Below are 14,456 nucleotides of genomic sequence, written 5' to 3'. Positions count from 1 at the left end.
AAAATAGTTTTCCACTCAAATTGCTTTCGTGAAATTGGCCGATAGACTTCAATAGTCAGTAGAAAATTTTAATTGAAGTCAAAACATAAGTTGCGTTCCAGATGCTTCACGATATTCACGAAATTCACGATTTGCAGGAACAGCTGTTTTCTCCATTAATAAACCTTCTGGGAGGTGGTCGCCTGGAACGACTTCCTGTAAAAACCTGCAAATCGTGAAGCATCTGGAACGCAACTATTGTCGAAATAAATTCGACTACAAAGTTATGTAGTTGCAGCCTTTTAACATAATTTTATATGGACTATCTCTCAAAAAAGTTGCAACTAACTTTGAATTCGACCATGAATATACTCAAATAATCTTAACTATCACAAATGATGGCTCTTAGGGCTTCCGTTAGTGGAGCTTGACGACAACGACTGAGATATTAACCGATCTGGGCGGGGATGTTGTAGCCGCTACAACAACAAAAACAATGGCTCTGAAGAAAGAAAACTGCTTTTTAGGAATACATAAATGAAGTTTTATTATTAAATATGTATACACGTATCATTTATAATTTATAAATGGTTATTCTTTATCCTCAAATAATTTACAATTTTTCAACAGCACCAATGTCGTAATGAATTATACAGAAATCGAAGGAAAGGTACGAGAAGCAACAAATGATGACCCTTGGGGGCCTACTGGCCCTTTAATGCAAGAGTTGGCACATTCGACTTTTTCATATGAGAGTTTTCCGGAAGTGATGTCTATGCTATGGAAGCGTATGTTACAAGACAATAAATCCAATTGGCGAAGAACCTATAAGGTATGAGTAAATATATTGATATTAAAATTGCATTTTTTTTGTTAAGCACATCATTCCGTGCAGAGCTTACTTTTGTTGAACTATTTGGTACGTAATGGATCCGAGCGTGTGGTGACATCCTCGCGAGAACACATTTATGATTTACGGTCGCTGGAAAACTACACATTCACCGATGAAGGTGGCAAGGATCAGGGTATCAACGTTAGGCATAAGGTAATGCGTAAACTCAAATTAATCTACCTCGCTTTTATTTTGCTCAATCTTGTTTTTACTTCATTACAGGTTAGAGAATTAATAGACTTCATACAGGATGATGAACGGCTACGCGATGAACGAAAAAAAGCCAAAAAGAATAAGGATAAGTACATTGGCATGAGCAGTGATGCGATGGGTATGCGCAGTATGAGTGCACAAAGTAGCGGTTATAATGACTGGCGTGCGCAGCGCAGCGATTTCGGTGACAATTGGTGTAAGTACCTACATAAATAGCGTGTAATAAAGAAGCGAAAATTAAATAAATTCGAGCCCTTTACTCTCTATTTACTCTAGATTCTGATGCGCGTGGCGGTGATCGTTACGAGGACGAAGACGCGCAGTACGAGGGCGAAAGGGAGTACTCCGATAGCGATTCTCCCAGTCCGAGGTATGTAATCCGTGGTTATATCGGAAACGTGCTTCCCGTGTTTTACAACTTCTACCATTTTACAGGAGAGCCTATCGCTATAACGATCGTTCGAGTCCCGCTGAAATTGGAACGGAAGCAAAGCCGCCGAATTCCATCAGTATGAATTTACGTCCAAAATCTGCGACGAGCAGCACGACGTCGAGCATCACAAGGCAACCAGCGGCGAAACCGGCTGTTGGTGCTAAAAAAATTGATATGGGTGCTGCAGCGAACTTTGGTAAGATGTCACCTTCTGCAGCAGGCATACATTCGCCGACTCATCGTGATACACCAATCGGTAATGGCGATGATTTGATTGGTGGCAGCAGTGGCGGTGGTGTAGGCAGTGGGGCATCATCTATTAACAATAATCTTACGAACGTACAACAACAAAGCAATAGCAGCAATAATAACAACAATAGTTTAATAGATGATATATTCAAAACGTGCGCGGTGCCGAATGATAAAACATTGACCAGTGCTGCTGTTACGCCTGATGACTTGGACGATTTCAACCCGCGTGCAATTGAGTCCAAGCAATCGCAAGAGTTCGGTGATTTCACTTCGGCCTTTGGTAGTGCTGCGGTGCCGGAACTACCCTCGGCGAACATTGCATCAGCTTCCACCGATGAATTTGCCGACTTTTCAGCATTCCAAGGAAGTACAACTTCAAATATTTCTAGTGGAGTAGACAACAATTTGCTGACAACTGCAACACCAGCTAATGAATCGTTTGATTTGTTCAGCGGTTCCACTACAACTGTTTCCACAACAGCAGCGTCTGGTGCTTCAACAGCCACGGATCTATTGGCTGGCCTAGGGGACTTGTCCATTCATCAAAGCATGCCAATGGGTAAGTGTCTTTATATTTACATTTCTGAAGTGAAACTTCTTTAGCAGCCGTAGTAATTAAAAACAAAATCGTCACGAAAAAAGTTCGCGTTCAAAATGCATCGGAAGTGCATCTCTTTTATACCTCTCTTGCCGCCGATACTAATATTGAGCGTGAAGTATCGAAAAAGGCTGAGTGGCGCCTTAAGGTTAAAACTGTGTTTAATATTAAAATTAAAATAAAGATTAAAATTTCATAAAGAAAGATTAAAATCAAACTTTATATTAAAATTATTATCAAAATTGAGTTGAAGATTAAAACAAGGCTATGATTTAAATTATGATTAAGGATAAGGTTAAACTTGAGGTTAACATTAAACATAAGTTTAAGACTTAGATTAAAATAAGGGTTAAGATTAACATTAGGGTTAAGAATACATCTAAAATTAAGATCAAAATGAGGTTAATGTTGAGGTTAAGATTAAAATAAAGGTTAATATTAGCATTTTTAAAGTGAAGAGAAATATTAAAACTAAGGGTAAAATTAACTTAAGAACTAAAATTAAGATTAAAATTACTCTTCAGTTGTTGTTTTATAGTTAATTTCTATTTTTAGAATTTTAACGTGAACGCGTGATCGTTCTTAAGTTGTTTGGTTTTGCTATTAAAGTGAAGATAAATATTACTAAGAATAACATTAACTTAAGAACTAAAATTAAGATTAAAATTAAAGTTAAGATTAAAGTTACTCTTAAGTTTTTGTTTTATAGTTAAATTTTATTTTTAGAATTTTGACGTGATAGCGTGATCGTTCTTAAGTTGTTTGGTTTTGCTATTTTCGGGCTTAATAATAACTTTATTCAGTTGGAGACCGTTTTTAATGAAAAATTATAGTGAAAAAACAATTGCTTATAATTTGATTACTATTACAATTAAGGTTAAGATTAAGTTCAAAAATTAAGAATAAAATTAAAATGAATATTAAAATTTAGTTTAGATTACCGTTAAATATTAAGGTTTAGGATTTAGATAAATTTCAAATCAATAAAATATTCCCAATTAGTTAGCATAGTCACTAAATCGCAATGTAGGATTTTTTGCAGTAGAAAACGAAGGAATTGAATAGAGAGAAGTTTTATTTCCGTTGTGCTGCCCATGCCCACAAATTTTTTGTTTATTGTGTAAGTTCGCTTGCGGTAAGCGAAGTATTTTTCTTTATACATACATTCAAAATGTTTGCGTGCATGCCAATATATTTGCTTGAACACCTTTGACTCTAAAGTTGAAAACGTAAAGTACCAAATGTACATGTGTATAGTATAGTTAAATTTAACTTTTTGGTCAACTGAAATTACCGTATTGAAAAGTAGAAATAATATAAAGTATTGAAAATCGCATACGTTTTGTAACTACTCGTACATACCTTTTGCCATTTTGCGGAGACAATTTCCAATTGGATACACACGTTCTTCTCAATTTCAGCCGAGGACGGCAATGAAGAGACGCACACAATCGAAACAATACCTGCCACCGTTCGAAATGCATTGAAACAGGCAATTAGCACAGTCCAATCCATACCGCAAGTGGCATCCGCAGCTGATACAGCGAAAATTGTGAAAATAATTGAACAATTATATAACAATGGAGCCTTGCCCGGATATTGCACAGCGGAAAAATTAGTTGGACTAGACAAGGATGAATTCGATTGGTCCCAGATCGCCGCGTACGAATATGCCGAACTCTTGAGAAGCTTAACGAAATTATTTAACTGCGAATGGCCTAGCGTTAAGCCATCCGTTGGTGATGTGCAAGTTTTGAATCTATTAAAAATTGACTACAGCTTCGCCTTCATATATGAAACATTCTATGCACTCAACAAGCATTTGGCTAACGCAGACGGCGATGTGTCCTCAACGACAGTCGATGTGCTGACAGAGCTCGTTAGCGACACCCAATTGCTGCCATTAGCAATATTACACATTTGTCGTGAACATGCGGCGCTAATACAGAAATTCAAATCTATATTGCATGCCTTGCCGGCACAACCTTTGGAAGAATTCAATGCAGCTGTTACTGAATTTTTGCAAATTATTATAGCGATGCCAAGTTGTGTTGCCAATAAGTTGGGGCAGGCGCTACCAGATGCATTTGTGCCTAGATATTATGGACATCTTCTGCTCCTGCATTTGTTGCGTGTTTTCAATTTCATTTTTAAATGTGAAGATGTTTCCTGCTTCAACTTGGAATTCTGCAGTAGACTTTTAAGCCGCATTATTACAAATTTTTGTAGTATCGACCAAGATGCCAATAAGTTAAGTGAGTTTTTGAAAATTGCCGATGAGTTTGCTAAGTTTCCGGGGCAGTGTGATATCCTACAAACCATTTTTATTTTGCTGGACGCGACCGCCGCACACCGGTTGGCTACGGTTATGATACTTTCTGCTCCTGATGTCGATGTTTATCGCTTAATTGGAAATGCGGCCGCCACTTCTGAAATGTGGCGAATTTGTTTCACCCAAAAACTGACGCTACAACGCGCGCCAGATGCCGAGCATGCTCTGTGTGCTATAGTTCGGTATTTAGCTCAGAACGATCAACAACTCGTCCAACAGCTCTTCAAACAACTACTTGACATTTGGTCGAAACGTAGTGCATTGCAGAAACTAACTGACAACGAGCATTTACGTATTGCAAAATTACTTATAATAGCCGCTAAACAACTGTATATCGAACGAACAGCTAGCAATCTGCTCCAGTTGGATGACAACAAGTATAAACGCGAACTGCACGAAGCTTTGCGCTTCCATCTTGAATGTACGGACGTTGTGAAGCGCCATATAGGCATGCAAGTTGTAGAGTTGATATTCAACTATATGGAAGACCCACAAACAAAAGAAGAGGAACGTTTACGTTTCGAATATGAAGATGTTTTGAAGTTGCCGCGTGGCAGTCTAATAACGGAACTCGAATGTATTGCTAACAATTACAAACATGCTCAGAAAGCTGAGAAGGCGCACTCAACGAATAATGTGAGTAGATTAAAAAAATTATTAGAAAACTTCACTGGAGAAGCGTCTAAAATGAATAAACCTGTAGTTCCAAATTCCAATTCCAAAACCGTTTCATCGAACGCTTCTAAAGCAACGAGCGACAATTCGCAGAACATTGAAAAATCAGCGCCCGCAATGGATCTAGATTCGGACGACGATGAAGACGAATACAAACCTTATGATATGTCTAACGATACGTCAGTTATTACAGAAAAACGTCCCAAATTTTTACTGGATTTGCTTCACACCTTAAGCACAAAAACAGACAATTACGAAGTGTTTGAGGCTGCTATGTCCTCAGCAGAACAGCTGATACGCACGCAATTGCCACAACAAGATTCCCGACTTGCTGTTGATCTATTGCGCCTCTTTGTACCGCTAGAAATGCAATACTATTTCGAAGATTTCGAGCGCACGAAATTCAAATGTGGCTTAGCGATTTGTGTCTCGTTACCTGGGCCCTCTGCGGAGTATCTGTGTCGTGAATTCCATACCGACAACTCCTGTTACAATGCCAATCTGCGCATTCTTATGTTGCAAATATTGGCCGCTGCTGCTAAAGAGCTCTCAGGCATCACCGCCGAAGCGGAAGTCAATACTAAAGCAGCGCTCATACCAACACCAGCTAAGCATCCGCGTAAATTTAATTTCGAAAATGAGCACGAGTCACGTTTACTGGCAGCACAGCGAATAGTACGACAACGTCTGAAGGAAAAAACCAAAAGATTTCATAGCCGCAATAAAGCGTTGGACTCAAAGTTGGCGAAAACGAATCGTTTCCATAGTGTCGCAGGCACATTCTTCTTCTCGCTTGTACGCGGCGCACGCACGCGCCAAATGCTGTATGTGAAGCCAGACCACATTGCGCAGGATATTGATGCGCTGTTGTTGGTGAATTTCCTTCATACCTTAACTGTGTTTGTGTTCAGCGCCCAGAATTGTCCACTCCTGCCAGTAATCGCACGAGAAGTTTTCGATTTATGCGCATTTGTCCGATTCAACGCCGAGGCTCGCATACGTTTAGCCACGCTGGAGCTGATTGGCGCCACTCTGGTGTGCACATCGTCACATATACTGATGACCCAGTTTGGCGAACAGATTGCTGAAATACAACAATGGCTGGAGGATTGTGTGAAGTCTCCTCTATTTGGTGGCGAAACATCAGAAGAATGCCGAGATATTGCTAATCGAATTCTGGACACCTGTTACAAACTTTATTCCACGCAACAAATAGAATGAAGTGTACGTTGATTTTAAGATTGAACAATTTTCTTATGTAGATAAGTTACAAAAGTAAAAAACTGAATATAATTCGAATAAATTAATAATAAAAAAAAAATTTATACATATTTATTTTTCTTGATAGAGTTAAGGTAGAGCATGCGGCGCATCTCCCAGTCTGCGGACCAAAACTTCAGATTCGCATTCTGCATAATTATATCAACGAACAAACGTACGAATTGTATGTATGTATGTCTCGCTATGTACATAGTATGCATCCACTATATAGCACAATTTTATAAAACTTTAAGGCAAATCTTTGCGATTGAAAAACTTCCAAAATACTATTCTATGGTTTTTAGTGTAAACAAATGCATTATTTGCCCTACAAAAGCTTTAAGGGGTATTTTATTTAAAGGAATTACCATGGGCGTACGCAGGTGCGGGCTAGGGGCGGGGGATTGCGCATTTTATATTGAAGTGAAATCACAATATATCTACAAAATTTATGTGTACACTGAGACCTATTTTTTTGTAATTTAAATAAAGCTAAAGATACAAGTTTATTTTTATTGTACGATTAATGAATGAAAATTGTTAACAATTAGAGTATTTACATATATGTGGAATAATACAGCTCGTTAAAAAATGATAGGGATCTAGTGGCTGAAAAGTTAGAAAATTTAGTTGGAAGATTCCTTGCACATATTTAATAATTATAAAGCACAACATACACTACGCTTTGCACCCAAAATTTTTGCAAAAAGGATCTCGTGCTTCCACAGTTCAATGAACGCAGAACAAAAACAAATGTGCTACAAGTGCTTGTGGAGTGAGCAGCTCTGATTTAAATAAACAAGTAATTTTTTAGCAAAAAACACAACTGACTTCAATTCACATGTAAAACTTTAAGATTTCTGTTAATTTCTTCACGAAACAATAATCGGATCTAAACCAAATTAGGATCGGACCACCTCTGAGGTAAAGAAAATAACTGATTTTTGCCTACCTGCGAATCCATGCAACAATTAATCAAAAAAGAGGTGAGCAGCTAATTTCTACCTGAGGATGTACATACAGAACTGAAACTACTGGTTGAACGAAAGAATATAATCCGCTGAGACGTACCTAACTATGAACCAACGACGATGTAACACGGCTATAAATAGTGACAGACATACAGAAACTATTCAGAACGAAAAATGCCACTGAAGATGGCACAACGCCGAAACCGCTTTGTCTCCAAACCAAATTTCAAATTGTTCCACATTACATCACACTCCTACCCTGTCGGAAATGTCAACAACGAAAATAAGAGTACCACCTTTCCTTTAAAAAGAATTATCGAAATCGGTTATGCTGTAACATATGTATATAAAAAAATCTTCCGACGAATAGATAACCTCCCCACTTTTTTGAAGTCGGTTAAAAATAATGAAAAAATTACGATTTTGGTGTAAAGACGAAGTCGCATTTTAAAATTTCCATGCAATTAAGGTTACTAATAAATTTGTATTTTAACTCTTCAATAAGTTCATAATAAACTTTATGCAATATAAATTCCTTGGTGGGGCTCGGGATAACTCAATTGTTACAATAACGAGTAATTTTTAAGCAAAAAACAAAACCGACTTCAATTTTCATATAAAAATCTAGGAGTACCATTAATTATTGAAAATGGACAAAATCGGACAATAACCACGCCCACATCTCATATAACAGTAATTTAGAGAAATACGAAATAATCGATAAATCAGTAAATATTAAAGCTAATTTATTCAAAATTGATGCTTGCAACAATTCTTTACGAAGAAATACATTTATGATAAAATTTTCGAAAATGGGCTTGGCACCGCCCACTTATGATCACATATATGTATCTCGGTAGCTGTTGTACCAATTTGTACCAAACTCGGTATAGTTATTGTGCTTGCCACATAAAAGTAAAATGTTGAAAATTATTCAAATCGCACTAAAATTACGGCCGATTTTCATATAATGGTATATTTCGGAAATGCTGGAAACTTCAATATTTCTAAATTTAAGGACGCTAATTTACTCAAAAATGATATTAAAAACAATCCCTTGAAAAGAAGTAACATTGTTTGGAATTTTGCAAAAAGGGGGTGATATCGCCCACATATGACTATATAAGTTTATCTCATTATGTCTAACTAAACGTTCTATCGAAGTTGTTTAAAATATGGGTACAACCACCCCGGCCTATCATGTAGCGGTAGTTTTCGGAAAGGTGGAAAACATATATTTAATACTTGCGCCGGGTATTTAATGTTTCGCTCCGCATGAACTTAGACTTTCTTACTTGTTAATAGCTATATTTTGGCATTTCTAATAGAATTGACATACAAAAAATCTCAGCCCCCCCTCTAAATTATGCTCTGCGTACGCCCATGGGAATAACAACCGCAGTGTTGCGCGAATTATTAGTTCGGTGTGAATTTCGGGCAACGTTTTATCGGTTGGGTAGTTGCTACAGTGTTGCAGATTTTTTTTATCAGTGCGGCATTAATACCGCTTTTATTACTTGCCTCGAACAGGCCCTAGCTAACAGTAGCGCGTTAGATAATAGCAGAACATTTTCTTTTTTGGTGGAAGATGTGTTCCATTAAAGAAAAGGTAGCTAAGTTTTACTATAGGTTTCTGAATTTATGTTTTAAAGCTGGATTTTTGATCAAAATGTGGAAACTTTGAGTCAGTGTAAAATATGTTTATGTAGTTTTATTTCTGGGGCTTGACAACAACGTATATTTTAAGGTTGGGCATAGTTTTGTCTGAGGTTCTAAAATGGCTGCCCCTCTGAGTACGAAACACGTTGACCACTCCCTAGTTCCATACCCTAGAGTCACGCAAATCGAATTTTATATTCTCTGGGATGGTAATGGAAATATAGCTTTCCGAATTTTAGCAACCAAAATTTTAGAAAAATTCGCAAGCCAAAACCAATCTACAAAAGCGAAATGCATATCCGGAATCAGTGTCTTAAATACAATTTAAAAATATGAATGGTCGTCAGTAGACATCAACCTCCCGAAATTTTTACCAGATTAATCAACAATTTTGATTATCTACAGTACGATCTTTTTGAAATATGCAGGAAACAATTTTTTTTTGGCATTTGCAAAGGGGGCTCCTCCTTAAAATCACCTGCAAATAGTAGTAACAGTATTTTATGTACATATTATACGAGAAAATGTGCTTAAAAATTATTATAACAGTTAAAAATATAATTTAATTTCTATATATGTATATTCACAATTAACCACTCAACATTTAACACACATTCATATTATTAATAAAACATACATATGTACTAGGGCTGTGCGATTATTCGATTACTCGAGCAAGTTGGTTAATCAGTTAATTCGGTTAATCAATTAGTCGAGTAATCAAGATTTTGATTACTCAAAACGATGATTAATCGAGTTACTTAAAACATGATTGCTCAAAAAGATAAATTTTTCTCATTAAAAGAGTTTGCTTTAGAAAATGCTTATTTTCTTTATAACAATCTGTATGTGACAAAAATATTAAATTTAAATTTTTGAAAACAGAAACGTTGTTTCCAAAGTATCAAGGAACTTTCACTACTTTATATGTAAAGAGTACTTTGAAATGTTGATTACTTATTTTACTTATAGTGCTGATTAATCTTAAAGCAAACTACTCAAATATTTTTGTTTTTGGTTATTTAAAATCTTGATTACTCGAGTAAAGGAACTTTTGAGTAATCATAATTTCCAGTTTATCGAAGAATTGAGTTACTAACTTAATGATTCATAAAATTTTTGAATAATCTATTAATCGCACAGCCCTAATATGTACATTTACTGTGATTGTATTTTCTTATGTTTTTTGCTTAACAAATATTTTGGATTTTTTCCGTTCAACGCATTTGCATTGCAAATTGCTGAATATTATTTAAATTTATCAAAAACTAATGATAACTAAAATTTAAAATCTGTCAATTAAAGCATTTCTCAACATACCCGGCCTTGTACCACCGCGGACGTATTAGGTAAAGCAAACAGAGAAATCAAAAGTACATAAATTGGATGTTTAACGCTTTGCTTGTTTGTGTTTCCTCAAACGCTCGTAACTATCGCAGCTTACATACATATATAAATATCTCGTTCTAACTATTTTTTTTTAGTGTTGGGCAGTATCGATACCAAAAGTACTCGAGAACTCGATTCTCAAAAGGATCGACAGAACCCAATTTTTGAAAGTATCGATACTGAGTACTCCAAAGAACTCAGTACTCACAAAAGAAATGGATAGTATTTAGAACTTAAAAGATGTCGAAAGTACACAGTACTCAAAAATACTCTGTTCCAATCTTCCGTTTTGATACATGTACTCAGGATCGATTCAAATTACTCAGTATTAGGTGTCGAATATACTTAAAAAGTACTGAGTTTTATTTACATTTATCGGTATTCAGAAACGATTGTACTCAATTTGAAGTTTCAATAGTTTTCAAGTACAATACTTGTACCCAGTACAGTTAGCCATTCATTTTACGTAATTTGGGATTCATATATTAATTTGAATAAAATGCTACCAGCTTGTGTGTATATTTAAAGAAAGTACTCAGTAATCTGAAAAATACCCAATCCTTAAAAGTATCGATACCAAAGAACTCGATCCTCAAAAGTACTCGATACTTCCCAACACTAGTATTTTCACTACCTCCCACACTTGATTCTTTTCTTACGTGCACACACACACACACACACACACACACACACACATATTTAGCATTCACTTATTTGCTTTGTACTCTTTTATTAGCTTTCGTTTAAGCAATAAGAACTACTTCCGCTGTTTTATTTTATTTTATTTAGCTTTAGTTTCATACACACCTACGGTCAAAATAACAGCTGCTCAACTTTTTGACAAGTTTTCAAAGTTTAGTTTGTGTTCATGCCTCCGTACAAATAACCCGCGCAGCATAGTGTATCTACATAAACACATGTGTGTGTATGTACGGGATTTTTTAGAGACTTCAAACTTACACTTTATTGTACTAAAAGTTGATGGACTATAAAATTGTGCACCAAAAATTATTCTAAAAATTCTGAATAAGTTTGAAATTTTGGTGAACATTTTTTGCTTTTTTTTTCTGTTAACTAGCTGACGCCACGCGCTGAATGTGATCTTACAAATTTTTAGACAGCCGGCAACTATAAAAAAAATAAAAATAAAACCTTCTGAAGGCCAAACCCTTTCATTTGACATGGCGACAGTTCATAAAAAACTGGTTGAGCTTAGAGAGGGAAAAGTAAAAGTCATAAATACAAAATTCTACAAATGCAATTTACTCACCGCTCTCTCCGCGAACGTTACATTTCAAAAAAAAAAAAAAAAAAAAATACTGGAATCGGCGCGGTACCGACTAATCAGTTTTCGAGTAGCTGCCTTTCGCGCTTAATCTATTAAACCAAGTGTTAATTTTCCAACTGTAATCAATTATTTAAGTATCGTGGAATATTGAGGTGAATGTAAATATCCTTTACTTGGTATTTTCTTATTTTTTTTTTTATCAAAAAATGGTCCTTGAAATATATAGATGCTAAAGATTATTAGTAAAAAAAAGTGTGAGTACCGGTCCGTCAGGTCATTAAAATTTTACGCATGTTTTGGAGAATTTTATGTAGTTTTCGAACATATAATGGGATCACTTCGCGCGACTTTGAAAATATAAATAATTTTTTTCTTAATTTTTTTTTTGAGAGACAAGAGAATATTTACAGGAAACAAAAACTAATCAAAATTCTATCACATTTAAATGACTGGGCCCACATGTTTTGTGAGTTTTGGACGTCATAGTGATGTAATCCTCCCCATATTTTATATTTAGGGTTTTCTAGTAAAAGAGAGAGTACAAACTAAATTTCATCGAATTCGGATGAAATTTAATATTTCCGCCCACAGAGTAGAGGGCGTGGCAATTATTCCATATTTGCCAAATTTCGTAATTCCCTATTTCTAAGTAAAATTAAAGCTTATGTTAAGTTTTAGCGAAATCGGTGGAGGTTTACAGTTATCTTTTCAAAAATAATAATTGCAATATTTCAAAGATATTCAAGGATAAAAGTTTAAAAGGCCATTTTCAATACCTAATCGACCTTATGCACCAAACAATTTAATCAGCTTTAACTCGACTCAATTAGAAAGCACTGATTTTTTTAAATGACTTTTTTAAGTAATATTTTTAAAATTTCAAAGCCCTTTTAAAAAATGACAACGTCAGAAAAAAGCTAAATGTGAAGGTGATTTTGCCCATCTGAAATCAGAGTCAACAAGTAAAAGCTCTGGACGGGGCGTAAAAACTTGGAGGCCTTTCATAAATGCGGACACTAATTGGTCACAATCTGAAAAGACCTTAGCATTAAGTAAAACAATATTTAATAAGTTTAAACAAATGTTGCAATACCTACCGACGGATCTTAATTTAAATCCATGATGGCGAATCAAATTAAGTAAATAATTGCGTCCTAGTTTCAGTATCAAATATTTTTTGTATTGTTTTCTTTATGATTAATTTTTCCAAAAACACAAAATTTCTATGAAAATAAATGTCATCTAATGAAAGCATATACAGACGACAGCTTTGACCCGGATCAACTCGTTAATAAGGATTATCTCAGGAATGCGGATTAAGTCCTAGGGTTAGTTCTCAAACTTAATGTGGATCAGGGGCATTTTCGAAGACAACACTGACTAAAATGCAGATAACGTTGAATACAGAGAACATGTAAAACTAGCCCTGACCTCTAACTAGTCGTCGGTTATTCAATCACTTCAGATACCGCATTCAGTGTTGCCGTTTTGGTGCTTTTGGAGCTAGATTTAGCTCTTTATTTTTCTATTTAGCTCCGAAAATTTAGCTTTAGCTCATAGCTCTTTTAAAAATTATCTAGTACTTTTTTAGCTCCAGAAATTTTAAGTTGTATTTGGTAATATATTAAAATTAAAAAATCTGTAATTAACTTATACAAGTGACTAAAATTTATTTGGCTTTGGTGATCTCAGGCTATTTTCGATATTTTCATAGTACTATATTGCGATTAATACTTAGAAAAGTTCCATTACTAATGCAAAGGGCGCTTAAGCTAATGAAAATGGGCATGTAAGTCGATTAGTTTCTACCAGGGGCGCGGGAGCACATAAACTATACTGGGCAGTAATTCGGGCTCCGATAAGCTCAGATGGTGTATTCTCTCAGACGGCCACGGTAGAAAAGGAAAACCAAAACTTAAGCGTTGATAAAATTACAAATTTCGAAATGCAGTGGAAAAACATACATTTGCATCCAAGCGAAAATATAGACTCCACCAAAAATTAATTAGAAGAAACTCCTTTTTCTGAACGCGCAGATTTAGGTTTTACCTTAAAGAGAGAATGAAATAAAACTTGTCAGAAAAATTTGGCCAAAATAATGATTCGTAACCCGAGTTTTTATGGTCAATTCAAATATTTGGAATTGCAGATTTTAACAGTTTGTAAAGTATTTTTAGTTCATTGTCTATTTTATATAAGTATGTATATGCATACATATAAGTGTTATAAGTGCCGTAGCAAAGAATTTGAAATATACGCACCTTATTTTGGTTTTAAAAGTTTTTTCAGTACTTAAATTTATAAAATTCGTTGTGTTTATTATAATTACGGAAAATGTAAAAACAACTTTTAAGTCAATAAAAGCTCAATTAAAAAAAAAAATATAGTTTTTTCATTTTAGCTACTATTAGTATTATTTAGCTCCAAACGAAAGTTTTTTTCTGGCAACACTGCCGCATTACCGACGACGAGGTAGATGCCCAGGCTAGTTTTGCATGTTCTCTGTACTCTACGC

At 35.3% G+C, this 14,456-nt stretch overlaps 1 protein-coding gene across 2 annotated transcripts in view; it reads left to right on the top strand.

Moving 5' to 3' along the window:
- The window catches only part of LOC118737326 (clathrin interactor 1), a 36,761-nt gene that overhangs the window by 15,973 nt on the left and 6,332 nt on the right, over positions 1 to 14,456 (top strand). The window contains exons 2-7 of one of the 2 annotated variants that reach the window (XM_036467764.1): positions 610 to 811; positions 875 to 1,024; positions 1,094 to 1,280; positions 1,361 to 1,454; positions 1,520 to 2,328; positions 3,789 to 6,598. In XM_036467764.1, the coding sequence (XP_036323657.1) occupies positions 610 to 811; positions 875 to 1,024; positions 1,094 to 1,280; positions 1,361 to 1,454; positions 1,520 to 2,328; positions 3,789 to 6,595 (4,249 nt within the window). In that variant the 3' untranslated portion in view covers positions 6,596 to 6,598. The remainder of the gene's footprint in view (positions 1 to 609; positions 812 to 874; positions 1,025 to 1,093; positions 1,281 to 1,360; positions 1,455 to 1,519; positions 2,329 to 3,788; positions 6,599 to 14,456) is intronic. The other variant, XM_036467765.1, reaches the window with a different exon arrangement.

This window comes from Rhagoletis pomonella, unplaced genomic scaffold (genome assembly GCF_013731165.1).
Source record: "Rhagoletis pomonella isolate Grant_MI unplaced genomic scaffold, Rhpom_1.0 Rhpom_scaffold_00004, whole genome shotgun sequence".
In the NCBI taxonomy this organism is placed as follows: domain Eukaryota; kingdom Metazoa; phylum Arthropoda; class Insecta; order Diptera; family Tephritidae; genus Rhagoletis; species Rhagoletis pomonella.
The sequence above is the reverse complement of the archived record's forward strand: the minus strand, read 5'-3'. Positions and strand labels throughout refer to the sequence as shown.